Here is a 14,099-nt window from a genome sequence, read left to right on the forward strand (position 1 = left end):
TGGGACGAGAGTAACGGATACGTGGGAAGGGGGAGGAAGAACTGGTCTCTTTTGTGAGGGAACCATTGCACCACAAAAACATGCCTGGTGGTGCTTCAACTGATGTGTTTACCGTGAGGGATGAGTTGCAAAGAAACACAGTATCAGCTAGATTTGGGCGGCTGCCGTAACAGATGGTGAGATTTTTTGAATCAAGGAGACAGGAGGGAAGCCGGGTTCAGGCGAGGGGAGAGATCAAGAGAAATAGCTGGGTTTTCAATGAACAGCAGGTGGAACTCCTGGATGCGGGAGGGGTCCAGGAGGGAGAGAGACTTGTGGCCTAGGAGGTCGGCCAGCCAGTGGGAGGAATACACGGTTAGTGGGTGGGCCAGAGTCAGTTTGAGTGTTTGTTTGGTCCGAAGGCATGGTTGCCATTCCCGAATGGTTGGCTCTAGCTGTTTGGAGAGGTAAGCCACGGGGCGGTAGGAAGGCCCTACAGGCTGGGCAAGGAGTCCAGTGGCTATTCCGGCCCGTTCATCCACAAAAAGGTGAAAAGGTCGGTTTGGGTTCGGCAGAGAAAGGGGAGGAGAAGATATCAGAGCGTTACGAAGGGTGAGAAAGGCCTGTCGAACGGCGGAAGGAGAGGTGAGGGGTCCTTGAGGGGTTTCTTTAGCGGCTAGATATAAGGGTTTAGCGAGGAGAGCAAAGTTAGGGATCCAGTGTCGGGAAAATCCTATAAAGGCCCAAAAAGGAGAGAATTTGTTCCGCTGTTTCCGGAGGCTGGAGTTCACGGATAATCCGGGTGCGGTCGGCTGTTAGACCTTTTGTGGTAGCGGTAAGGTGTAGCCCCAGGTAGGTTACAGAAGATACAGATAACTGAGCCTTGGCTGGGGAGACCCGATAACCGCGAGAGCCAAGGTAATTGAGGAGATCCGCAGTATGTTGTCTTGAGAGGCTGAGAGATGGGCTACAAAGGAGGAGGTCATCTACATATTGAAGGAGTGTGCTGGGGGTAAGGGAGCAGGAAGTGAGGTCCCGTGCCAGTGCCTGACCGAAGAGGTGAGGACTGTCGCGGAAGCCCTGGGGAAGAACTGTCCAGGTGAGCTGACTGGAAGTATGAGTATCCGGATCCGTCCAGGTAAAGGCGAAGAGGAAATAGGAGTCGGGATGTAGGGGGATAGTGAAAAAGGCATCTTTGAGATCCAGAACCGTAAAGTGCGTTGTGGATGGGGGGATTGGGAGAGCAAGGTGTATGGGTTTGGTACTACTGGGTGGAGAGGAATTATGGCCTTATTGATTATTCGGAGGTCCTGGACCAGGCGATAATCCCCAGAGGCCTTGCGGACAGGCAGGATGGGGGTGTTGCAGGGAGAGTCAGTGGGGATAAGGAGTCCCTGGTTTAGGAGTCTGGTGATAATAGGTTGTAGGCCCCTAAGGTGAGTCTCAGAGATGGGAAATTGGGGCCTTGATGGAAATTTGGAGGGGTCTTTTAGGCGTTTGAGAACGGGGGAATGGCGTGTTGCTATTATGGGCTTAGAAGTATCCCAGACTTGGAGATTGATTGGGTTCGGTGTGATTGGAAGAGGGGGATAGGAGGGGGAGTGTTCTAGAGACAGGCTGAGAAGAGGAAGCAGGAGTTGGGAGGAGGGGACCTTGGGGTCAAGTCTAACCAGCTGGAGGGAGGCCCCTAAGTGGAAAAGGACATCTAGGCCTAGCAAGGGAACTGGGCAGGATGGTATGACTAAGAAGGAATGAGTAAAAGGGAGTCCTTAGATATGACATGGGAGTGGACCGGTCTGGAGTGGGAAGGATGGTTTGCCATCAATACCCATGACCGAGATCTGGGAAGGAGAAACTGGCCCGGAATAGGTAAGCAGGACCTAATAGGTAGCCCCCGTGTCCACCAGAAATGAGATGGACTTACCCGCTACCTGTAGTGTTACCCTGGGCTCGGCAAGGGTGGTGGGGGGTCTTCGAGTCCAGGCGCCGTCAGTCATCAGCCAATCCCAGCAGCTCGAGTGGTAATGCCATTGGGTCGGCCTGCCCCCCCGCGTGGAGACGGTGAGGGAGGGCCAGTCGTAGGGCAGTCACTCTTCCAGTGGCCCGTTAGCCCGCAGCTGGGCCAGGGCTTAGAAGGAGGTCGGGGATTGGGACATTGGCGAGCCCAGTGGCCTTCTTTTCCGCATTTGAAGCAGGCCCCCGGCGGGGTTGCCTTTTGCGGACCCCGTGGATGCTGTGATCCATGGGAGATGGCCGGCCTTAGGGTGGCTACAAGAGCTTGGGTTTGGAGGGCTACCTTCTGGTGCATCCGAGCCTGTCGGCTGGATTCTGCCAAATCCTCACGACCATTATAGACTTTAAAGGCCATTTTTACCAGATCTCGAATAGGGGTTTGAGGGCCGTCTTCTGCCCGTTTTAATTTCTTTCGGATGTCCGGGGCTGATTGGGTGATAAAATGGGTGGCTAGGACTGCTGCCCCTGCCGGGGTGTCGGGATCCAGCCGGGTGTAGAGAGTTAAGGCCTCTGTAAGGCGATTGAGAAAGATAGCTGGATTTTCGTTAGGTTCTTGGGTTATCTCTTTTAGTTTTTCAAAATTGACCACCCTATGAGTGGCAGCCTGCATGCCAGCCAGGAGGCACTGGATCATGAGGTCACGTTTACGACGGCCATCTTGGCCATCCTGGTAAGTCCAGCCTGGATCGGTGCCAGGTACGTCAGTCGCTCCGACAGGCATGGAGTTGTCAGTAAGGTGAACCTGATCTGCATGGTTTCGGGCAGCAGTTTGAATTCTTTCCCTTTCGTCAGGAGTTAAGGTAGAGGACAGAACCACAAAGATATCGTGCCAGGTTAGATCGTAAGCTTGAGATAGGTAGCGAAATTCTTTGATGTAGTGGGAGGAGTCGGCAGAGAAGGAGCCTAATCGTTTTTCAATTTGAGGGAGGTCCTGGAGAGAGAGAAAGGGGCATGGACTCTGACCAGTCCTTCCGCTCCTGCTACCTCCCTCAGAGGGCAGAGGAGATTTGCATCTTGGGAGTCGTGAGAGCGTGTATGTGCACTAATTGGCGAAGCAAGGGGCGTGGGAGGAGAAACCGTTGAGGGAGGCGGGGGAGCGGTTGGAGGGGCCAGGGAGGGTTCGGGAGGAGGAGGGACCGCTTCAGTGTAGGGTGGAGGTTAGAGAGGAGTTCTGAAGCGGGGAATGGTAAAAGATTCGGGAGGGTCGGTTAGTGGGGAGGAATCCAAGGGGACTGAGGTTTTGGATGGAGGATTTGAGAGGTAAAACAATTGACGCAAAGGGAGGGGCGGGAGCGCAAATACCAGAAGGCCTGAACACTGGGGACCTCGGACCATTTGCCCGTCCTGCAGCAGTAATTATCTAGATCACGGAGGATGTTAAAGTCGAAAGTCCCTTCAGGATTGATTGTCTAGAGGATGCTGTGGCCAGGCCACAGTGGTATAGAAAATAAGCCGTCGGCAACGGAGATCTTGGGAAAAACCGAGGGCTGTAAAATTGGCTAGGAGGCACCCCAGGGGCGTCTTAGGATCTGGTTTCGATTGTGAGGTTCCCATGACCCCCAGTCTGTCCCTGAGTGAATGGAGAGGGAGAGAGGCGTCCCTGGTCTCAAGTCTCCAATTCACAGCAGGTCGGAGGGCGGTCAGGCGATTGGGACGTCTCCACAATCACCCGAGGCCCGGCGGGTCGGAGAGTGGTCAGGCGATTGGAACGTCTCCACAGTTGCCCGAGGCCTGGGAAGAGGACGGAGGAATGTCTGACACGGCCGCGATTAAGGACAAGGGAGTCCGGTGGGCAGAGACTCTGGGAGTCGGAGGGAACAAGGGACGAGGACTTACCCCATTTTCTGCCGGATCGGGTGTATGAGCAGAGGTTCCCTGGTTGTCTCCTGGGGTAGGGGAGGAGCGGCCCGCGCCGTAACCCGCGGGGCTTGGTACCCCTCCCGGATTTCGGCACCAAATGTAAGGTCGGATCTTAACAAACGGCACCGCGAAACAGAGGAAAGCTTCAAGTGAGCTTTATTAGGGAGCGCTCCTGGGCGAGGTTCACTGGTCCGAGAGAAAGGGGCCAGAGAAGTCGCACCCGGGCGAGGGCTGGGCAAGATCTTATAGGGGAAGAAGGGAAAGGGGTGTGGTGAGTCTGGGAGGGCGCAGGGTATTCCTTATTTGGTGGTCTTTTCGGGTATCCTGGAGGACCGTTAGTCCCGCCCCTCGAAAGGCGGGAAGGCTGGGCTGGGTTCAAAGTCCCCAGGTCAGTTCCTGGAACTGGGTGGTCCGGAATGTCTCCAGGGCAGTTTCTGGAACTGGGTGGTCCGGAGAGTTTCGGTCTGATGCAACCTGTGAATCTGATTGTGTTCCCCTGCCTCGGGCCAGTTGGCCTTACACACTCGTTGCCAAGATGTCATAAACAATGAACAGTTTGGGGAATTTTGTTTCCTTACTACCACCTCATGTCCCTGGGAGTATTTAAGAACAGAAGTTCTCAGATATCAAGCATAGGTCACATTGATAAAAGAGGTGAGGAAGAGTTCAAGCTTCTTCTTCAATAGCAGAGCCCTTTGTTTGAACACAATCTTACAGGTATCCACAATTTATGAAATTGTTAACACTGGAGGTGCTCTTTTTAAAGCCTATGCAAGACGTCAGGGCCCTTTCTGTTCAGCTTTTCCTTAACCCCCCCCCCGGGGTGGTCTTTACATGGCCATCAGTTTTGGCAGGGGGGAAAACTGAGGTCAGAGAAGGGAAAATGACTACAGACTCCAGTGAGAAAGCCATGGGACTTTAGGGTCTCTGAAGACTCACTCCAAACTCCAGAACCCTGGATGCCTTCCAGGCCAATAGTCTGGAGGTGGTTCTTTTCATCCTATTTGGAACAACACAAAATCTAAAGAAGCAGCTATGAATCTTGATACCAGAGGCACACCCAATCCTGGCCACTGTCAGCAAGGGAGATGGGGACTGTTGCTTCTCTCTAAAGAATTAAGACTCCAGCTGCAAGGTTTTGACTCAAGGAATCAGCAGATGAATCTCAAGATCACCTCCTGTATTAGAAGCCATCATTCTGCACACAGGCGTCATTGTCCACATGCATCAAAGCGGCAGGAACAGAAGCCCTTCTAAGATCTGTCTGACGTCTGACAGAGGGAGATTTGAGACACTCCCGGGAGCCCTTCCATCCCACAGCTCTCAGTGCCTCGCGCTGATGCTCTCAATCTCATGCCTATCCTGAATTCATAACGAAATCACAAACCATGCACTAGCAAAAAGAAGGCATCTTTTCTATATTTCAGTACAAGCCACGGAGGAAAGGGATAAAAAGGACTGAGACAGAATGAGACAGGCCCTGGCTCTAGTTAACAAACTTCTGGGGTTTAAGCTGAGTATGCTCGAGTAATAAGCAAATGAAATAGCTATTTCTCCACTTTCCTCGGGGGCAACATTATATGACATTGCTTGCTCTCTTCTGAAAGCAGATATAGAAATATGTTTTGAATTAGTGCATCTCGGAACTGGCAAGTCACTATTTAAAGGGACACAAGCTGTGTAGGATGGAAGAACAAGATCTCGTGCAACGTACAGGGAACCAGCACGAGGATCCAGTATTCCCGGTGGCCCTCTGAGACTCACACAGGCAAGTCTCTTTCCTCTTCCAGGCCACAGGATTCCCGGGAATTTAAAGGTGGGGAAAGATCAAAAAGAGGATCAGAAAGACCTGTCTCAGGCCTGCAGAATTCAATCCCTTGGAAGGTGGCCTACTTTGGTGCTCCTGACCTTGACTCTGAAAAGCCTGCCGGATCTGCAGTTGCCAAGGAATTGGATCTAATTTTCCTTTCATTTAAGCTGAGAAAGCAAACAAAGCATTTACTTTGTGTTGAAGATTCTGGAGAATTGCCAGGATCACTTTCATTTCTACTACAGAAGGAAAATGAAGAGAATTGTTCATCCTAACACCATCAGAACCAATTGAGGTTTTTTTTTCCCATCTTTGAGGGAAAACATGATTAGACTTACCAGTAAATCTCTTGCATCAACAATTATGAAATTTAGAATCATTGTTAATGTTCACATTAATAATGTTTAATTTTCATACTAGCCATCATTTTATGATATAAACATTTAAGCATTATTTTGAAAGCATTTGAAACAACAAATGAAAAAGAATCTTCAATATATATAACAGAAAACTAAGCTACCAAATTTATTAGCACTAGAGAATTTTCATCTTCTTAAAAAATACTATTTCCAGGGCTTCCCTGGTGGTGTAGTGGTTGAGAATCTGCCTGCTAATGCAGGGGACACGGGTTCGAGCCCTGGTCTGGGAGGACCCGACATGCCGCAGAGCAACTGGGCCCGTGAGCCACAACTACTGAGCCTGCGCGTCTGGAGCCTGTGCTCCGCAACGAGAGGCCGCGAAAGTGGGAGGCCCACGCACCGCGATGAAGAGTGGCCCCCGCTTGCCGCAACTAGAGAAAGCCCTCGCACAGAAACGAAGGCCCAACACAGCCAAAATTAAAATAAATTAATTAATAAACTCCTACCCCCAACATCTAAAAAATAGTAATAATAATATTATTTCCAGGAGCTCAAACAACCATAAAGACTGGGAGAAAAATGTATTCTTTAAAACTTCTTTTTTCTTTTAAGCCTTTTCTCTTGCTGAGAAGTACTATAGTGCTCAGAAGTTGCCTAAGAGAAGCTTGTATATATGGTGTTTCTTCCTGACTTGACAGAGGCAGGACTGAAACTGAGGCCCCTTGCTTCCCAGTTCAGTTCTCAGGCCACGACACAACAGTCTTCATGTTATGAATTAGTTCTCTCTGAAAAGGCTTCTCATCTCCAAAATAGACTCTTCCCAACCACTCGGTAAAGCTTGCGAAGCCTTTCATAATTACTCACTCAGAAGCAAAGATTCCCCAGCACAGAAGCAAGTCACAACATAAATACCCCATAGCCTGGGTCTGTGCCAAAGCTGCAGACCCCATGTGCCATGGGCAGTCCCCGAGCCCAAAGCTGCTCACCCCAGAGAGCATTAGAGGCTTAGGAAACCACCCTCTAGTGCCTCTTTTCCCGTGTATTGGACACAGTGACTAGAACTTCCTACCCTTGTCTGCCTTTTTTTCTCTCCCTCTTTCCATCTATCCCTCCATCCATTCAGTCATCCATCTGTAGTAGACTGGATCCATTAAGGCCCCAGTTCTCATCCCGCCCTGTACCAATGCCTTTGCCATGTCACAGTTAAGTGACCTCCCACTCTTATCTCTGGGTCCAGCCATGGCACTTGCTTTGGCCAATGGGGGTGTTAGCAGATATGACACAAGCAGAGGCAAGAAAAATTACCTGCATGTTTCTACTCATCATTTGTGGCCTCTTCCATTGGCATAGGCTAGCTTGGTAGGATATAACAGGCATGTGAAGCAGAGTCAAGTCACCCCAGTTGCCCAAGCCATGGCCACACTAGATCATCCAGTAGCCAGCCAATCTCCCAGACGTGTGGTCAGGCCCAGCCAAGTTCAGCAGAGCTGCCTAGCTGACCAGCCCAGACACATGAGCGATAAATAGGCATTGTCATAAGCCACCAAGGTTTTGTGGTTATTTGTTACTCAGCGTTATTTTGGCAATAAATTACTGTCATAAGATCCAACAACATTTACCAGTGTCTTCTATATCCTATGCTGAGTTCTGAGCCACAAGGAAAATTTAGTCATGGTCCTACCTCCTAGGGATCCCAATCTGCTGAAAGAGACACACGAACATCTTTTTCTTTATCTATGAGGATATTACCTCACCATCCCCCCGCAGAACTCCCAAGACCTAATTTCTATCTTCTTAACAACAAGAAAACTTAACTGGAGGCAGAATGAGGTAGTGGAGTATCAGTAAAGATAAGATCCAGAAGCAAATGAAATTTTTAAAAAAATAATTCAATCACATAAAAAGGCCAGGGATGGGCATTTCAGAGCTGCTATCACGTTCTGTGAAGTCAGGCACCCAGGATTCTGCTATCTGGATGTTCCCCCATCCTCAACACATGGCTTCCACCTCATAATCCAAGACAGCTGCTCAAGCTCCAGCCTTCACTTCCATATTACAACCAGTAAGATGGAGGAAGGACCAAGTAATATTTCCAGAAGACGCATAGGATACTACCACTTATTTGTCATTGGCCAGAACTTAGTCTCTTGACTACCTCTACTGCAAAGAAGACTGGAAAATAAATCGTTTTCCAGAGAGTTATATGCTCAGCCACAAATTGGAGGTTCTATTAATAAGGGAGAAGTAGAAGATGGAATTTGGGAAACAACTAGTAGTTTCTGCTGCAAGTCCAAACAGGTTTTGGATCAAACAGACCTAGATCCACATCATAGCTCAACCAGGACCTCAACTTACAAACTTGGGAAAATTCTTTCCTTCTTCAGGCCTCAGTGTTCCTACCTATACAATGGGGGCAAAGGAGAGAGTTGGTCTGCATGGCCTCTTAATCTCCTTCTGGCTCTTCCCTTTCCAGAATCATAGAATGAAGATTCTGAGTGGGTTAGCCTTCCATCAGAGATATACCTATTTATGAACCCAGGTGACATCTCCTCTTTAGTCTGAAAGCATTTAGTGAATAAAAGGAAAAATGCCAAATATAAACCTGTGTTGGATAGAGATCTACCTGAGCTCTCTCATTGCTACTTTTTGAGTTGCATAGAAGTGGCTGTCTCGGGAGCCCAGGAGGTCCTAAGGTTGATCTTAGCTACAACCCTAGTAGTGGTCAGAGAACAAAGATCAATTTACACCGCTCAACTCCCGCTCCTGACCCAGTGCAAGGAAGCTATGCGATCCAAAAAGATCTGTGAAGGGAGCAGTCAGATATTCAAAATCCAGCCAGGCGACATTTATGTGACCCTGTTTGGAGCGGGAATAGAGAACAAACATATTTTAATTTACCACCATCAAATTATATAGCCCATATGTGCACTTTATAAAGAGGAAATAAACCTTTGCTCAGAGTCTAATTAAATTCTTCTACAAGTCTTATAAAACCTTACAATTCTGTGATGAAAGAAACTACTTACTCCCTTCTAGGTTAGGATAATATTACGAGGCTTTCAAATCTTAAGAGTAAAAGTCTCTTCCATCTGATAGACATAAGAATCTCTTCTTCCAAAATAAGCCTAGGCCTATGGCTTTGTCTTTATCTACTTTGAAATCATTGTCATTGGATTTGCAGTCAAAATTGTTCTACTTTTATAAATCAGACTCATTTAGTTTACAACTCAGAAATCCTCTTCCTTTAAAATTTAAATATCTCTCTATTTGGAAGAAAAAAATTCAAAATGGCACCAAAGCCCAGGGCCAGGCGGAACGCTCCATCTGCCATGAAATTCATGGCTGCCTGAATTTTGTATGAAATGTATGAGTAACAAGAAAACAGCAACATTAGGTATTGAGTGTTTCCTCTGTACCTATTACTTTGAGTTCAATGTCTCAACAAATCCTTAAAAATTCCTGAGAGTTAGGTGTTCTGACCCCATTTAGAGGCATGAACACTGAAGCTCAGAGAAACCACATAACATATACAAGGTCATATTTCATCCTAGGTAGTTCCTCCCAAACAAAGCCCTTAGTACACTGCCTGGCACAGAGTTTCCACTCATGTTACTATTGTGCTAACTCCCCATAAAATGACTCTTGCCTATATTTAGGCAAGGTGGCCCCAGGGATCCTCTAACCCACAGCATCTAGCTGACTTCCATGGGAGAAGTCCATAAGCTCTCCTGTAGAACTCCGGCATCCGTGCCAAAGTCAAAGGATTTGTGTTATTGTACTAGTTTTTGAGAATGTTGGACTTCACGTTTTAGGGCTTTTTAAAACAATCTTAAGAAATAATCTCTTCCGTATGCCTGGGGAGTTGGCAAATTGTCTTGAAATCAGTTATAAGGCTAAGTGGAGAATCACCATGAAAAGGGTGGGACTCCAAATTGGTAGTTTCCAATCTTTCTTTACAAAGAGCAACCTCTAATTTATCCAGTTGAAGAGATGACTGATGGAGTTCAGGTGGCTGGATGTTAGAAATGGAAGACTTTCTGTACGTTGCACATGGATGTATTATCAATTCTAATGGTGCATCTTTGCCCATCAGTAGACCAGAGAAAATATTGGAAGAACGTATGTGGATACACCAGTAGATAAATCCAAATCCACTGATTTGTAAACCATGAATCTCTCTTTCTCAACTCATTTGTTAAATGTTTTTCTCTGTAAGACTTTGTCCTTTGTCTTGTAACATACTTCTTCTCTATCCCCCTATAGCTTGACACTGTGTATGTTTTCCTATATCCCCTCTGTTTACTTCTTTCAAGCATCGAGGCAACAATAAATATAGATTCTTACTCAAATCCAATTAAAGTATATTTATGTACCCTCCTCCACATGAATATGGCACTCTGCTGGGATTTGTAATATAAAGAGACATAATAAACAATATTGCTGTTCAAAGGTCAGGGAAAAAAAGGTGAGGTGTCAAGCTTCCCCCTTTATCGTTCAGTCAAGTTACACTATCCCCCTCTGGGTCAGGTAATATGATGGTGCCTTGTGAGCACAAAAGCTTACCAAGAGAGCACAGAGAGGTGGGTGGCTATATAAAGACAGCCTGGTGAGACACTGGGGAAGGCAAAGATGTTCTTCCAAAATACACACATGGTGCAGTTCAACAAGCAATTTCATAGATGCCCGTTCTTCTTGCCCTGGGAGAGGTGGGAATTATGGGTCCCATTTTAGAGATAAGCAAATGGGACTCAAAGAAGGGAAGTGATTTGCCGTGAATGGGAAAGGCAGAAGTCTGAATCCACATAGGGTAAGTAATTTTTTAGACCATGGACCTAGCAGATGACTTGGTGTAAGGGGAAAACATCCTTGAATGAATAGGGAAAGACCACAGTTTAACTCTGGATTACATGCTACCCTACACTGCCCATGGCTCCTTCTTTTCTTTCCACTGTTTCAAAAGAGGAGGGAGAAAAAACAAAATTCAGCACCAAGAGGGAGTTCCTGAGAAAGAGCCTACACTGTAGCATTGTCCTGTGGGCTGTGCTCAGGTGAGAGGGACTTGTAAAGGGACATGCCTTGCCTCTTTGGAAGCCAAGCCATTTTAGTTGCTGCCCAAGAAGTCCCAGAATGAAGCCCTCTGGTTCTGCTCCACAGCAAATAGTGTCACTGTGAAGTTTCACTGTAATAAAGAGATGATTCAGTAATTACTCAGAGAAGCCACAGCATTTCAGAGATGTTCTTCTGGACCACAGCATGTACGGTGATGCGAGCTTCGTCTTCCTGCCGCAGCCTTTGCATTTAGTGTCAGATCTGAGTAATAAGTGACATATTAAATGACTGGTGACAATGTTTACCCTTCCTTCCTCCCCACCGCCATCACACTCAAAAGTCAGCCAACATGACAAGATTTCAATACCAAAACCTTCACCGAGAACAGTGAAACTTTGATTCTCTCTGTTTTCCCACAAGTCTCAAATAGATACTGGAAAGTTTCTTTTCTTTGTCTCCAGTGTAATCGAAAAATATGTTTTTATTTAGAAGCAATCCAAAAGTCAAGCCTATTTTTAGAATGTGAGATTTCAGAGGAGTATTTTTCCAAAAGGTTCTTAAGTATCAATTATGTAAGAGCCACAAAAGGGTTTTATTTGCTACCATCACCCTGGGGCTTTGAAGGGAGTCTAGGGGTTAAGATTCCTGGAAATTGAGAAGCCTACATTTTTTGAAAGAATAAACCCAATTTTCAGCTCAAATAGTACGGGCAAGAGATGAGTTTACAACTAAAATGATGCCCTGGGACTTCCCTAGTGGCGCAGTGGTTAAGAATCTGCCTGGCAATGCAGGGGACACAGGTTCGAGCCCTGGTCCGGGAAGATCCCATATGCCACGGAGCAACTAAGCCCGTGTGCCACAACTACTGAGCCTGCGCTCTCAAGCCCGCGAGCCACAACTACTGAGCCCAACCGCCGGAACTACTGAATCCCGCACGCCTACAGCCTGTGGTCCGCAACAAGAGAAGCCACCTCAATGAGAAGCCCGCACACCACAACTAAGAGTGGCCCCCGCTCACTGCAACTAGAGAAAGCCTGCGGGCAGCAACGAAGACCCAACACAGCCAATAATAAATAAATAAAATGATGCCCTTCCACAAGCTGCTTAGAAGAGAAACATAAATCTCTCTTAATATTTATTATATAGGTCATAGACATGATGTTGTATATCCAATCAGTATTTCCTAAACTGCATTTATTCATATAACATTGTTGGATCTGCCTAGTATCTCTACTATTATTCCCTTAATATTTTTCTTTAAACCATCTCATTATTTTACACTAAAACAAATGTACCACAAATGGAAAAGGTCAACATAAAAAAACAGAATGAAAACAAAATAATGTGCTGAAATCCTGGTATGATGCTGTCACCTGCAAAGACTCTGAGCCTGCAGGGCTATTTTCTTTTTGTTATCAAGGGAGATTGTCGACTTTCTGGAGGCATTACAGAGTGGGTAACACCTAGCAGAGACTTCTCCCCTTATGTAATTGAAAAGACTCAAAAGGGAGTTGCTCTCTCATGATATGATTCAATGCTATATAGTGTCATGTCCATGTTTGACCTTAAATCATTGCACTTCCCACTGGGGGACTGCGTCCCACACTTTGGGAAAATATGAATGCCTGTGCCTAGCAAACGTCCCAAGGCCTCTAACTGTCTGTGAGTTGAATGGGGGTTGGCTGATCTAAGCAGGACTTAGCTTGACTGCTTGCCTGGAGTGACTCTGATCTATGTCTCTCATTCTTCTTCTGGGACTAATGGGCTAATGGGGACATAGTCTGTCAGGGCAGAGGCAGAAGAGCAAGAGCCGAAGTGGCAACATGCTAGGAATTCTAATCTCAAAACTCTAATACTGTCCCTTTTGCCCACAAACCATTGACCAAAGCAAGTCACTTAGTCAAATCCAAAATCAAACACAGGGAAATACACTCTGCTTATGATGATGCCATGGAGAACGTACGACCATTGGCCGGGGTAAAGAATTGGGGCCAACAGTGCCATCTACCACACTCATTTGACCTTTCTGGAAACCTTCATTTGACTCTCTCTTACAATATCAAATGCAACATTCTCAGAAGTAAATTTTAGTTCTTACATTTATGGTCAACTGATTCTTGACAACAGTGCCAAGATCAAGACAATTCAATGCAGAAAGAATAGTCTTTTAAACAAATGGTGCTGGGACCACTAGACATCCACATGCAAAACAATGAATTTGGGACTCCTACTTTAATACTAACTCAAAATGGACCAAAAACCTACATGTAAGAGTTAAAACTATAAAATCTTAGAAGAAAATATGGTAGTAAATCTTCATGACCTTGGGTTAGGTGGTTGATTTGTTAGATATGACATCAAAAACACAAGCAACAAAAGAAAAAATGTTAAGTGAACTTCATCAAAATTAAAAACTTTTGTGCTTCAAAGGACACCAGCAAGAACGCGAAAAGACACATTGAGAATGCAAGAAAAACAGAATGCGAGAAATATTTGCAAACCATATATCTGATAACGGTCTAATATCCAGAATACATAAAGAACTCTTAAAATTCAACCATAAAAAGACAGTCCAATTTTTAAATGGGCAAAGGAGCTTAACAGACATTTCTCCAATCAAGGTATACAAATGGCCAATAAATACATGCAAAGATGCTCAATATCATTAGTCATTAGGAAAATACAGATCTAAACCACAATGAGATACTATTCACACTCACTAAGATGGTTAAAGTAAAAAAGACAGACAATAACAAGTGTTGTTGAGGATATAAAGCAAATGAAACCCTCATACATTGCAGAGGGTAGTGCCACCTTGGAAACAGTCCGGCAATTTCTGAAAAGTTAAAATTGAGCTACTATCTGACTCAGCAAATTCATTTCCAGGTATATATACCCAAGATAAAAGAAAACACATGTCCATAAGAAAACTGGGACACAAATATTCATAGCAGTATTTTTTGAGCCAAGAAGTGAAGAGAACCTAAATATCCATCAATAGATGAACAAAATGTGGTCTATCCATACAA

At 46.0% G+C, this 14,099-nt stretch overlaps 1 protein-coding gene across 1 annotated transcript in view; it reads left to right on the forward strand.

Annotated features, from left to right (window-relative positions):
• Window positions 1–2,584: 2,584 nt before the first annotated feature.
• The window catches only part of TEX48 (testis expressed 48), a 28,192-nt gene continuing 16,677 nt past the window's right edge, over window positions 2,585–14,099 (forward strand). Inside the window, 1 exon segment of the mRNA XM_032633852.1 lies at window positions 2,585–2,662. Within this exon segment, the coding sequence (XP_032489743.1) occupies window positions 2,585–2,662 (78 nt within the window).

The sequence above is a fragment of the Phocoena sinus genome, chromosome 6 (genome assembly GCF_008692025.1).
Source record: "Phocoena sinus isolate mPhoSin1 chromosome 6, mPhoSin1.pri, whole genome shotgun sequence".
Taxonomy (NCBI): domain Eukaryota; kingdom Metazoa; phylum Chordata; class Mammalia; order Artiodactyla; family Phocoenidae; genus Phocoena; species Phocoena sinus.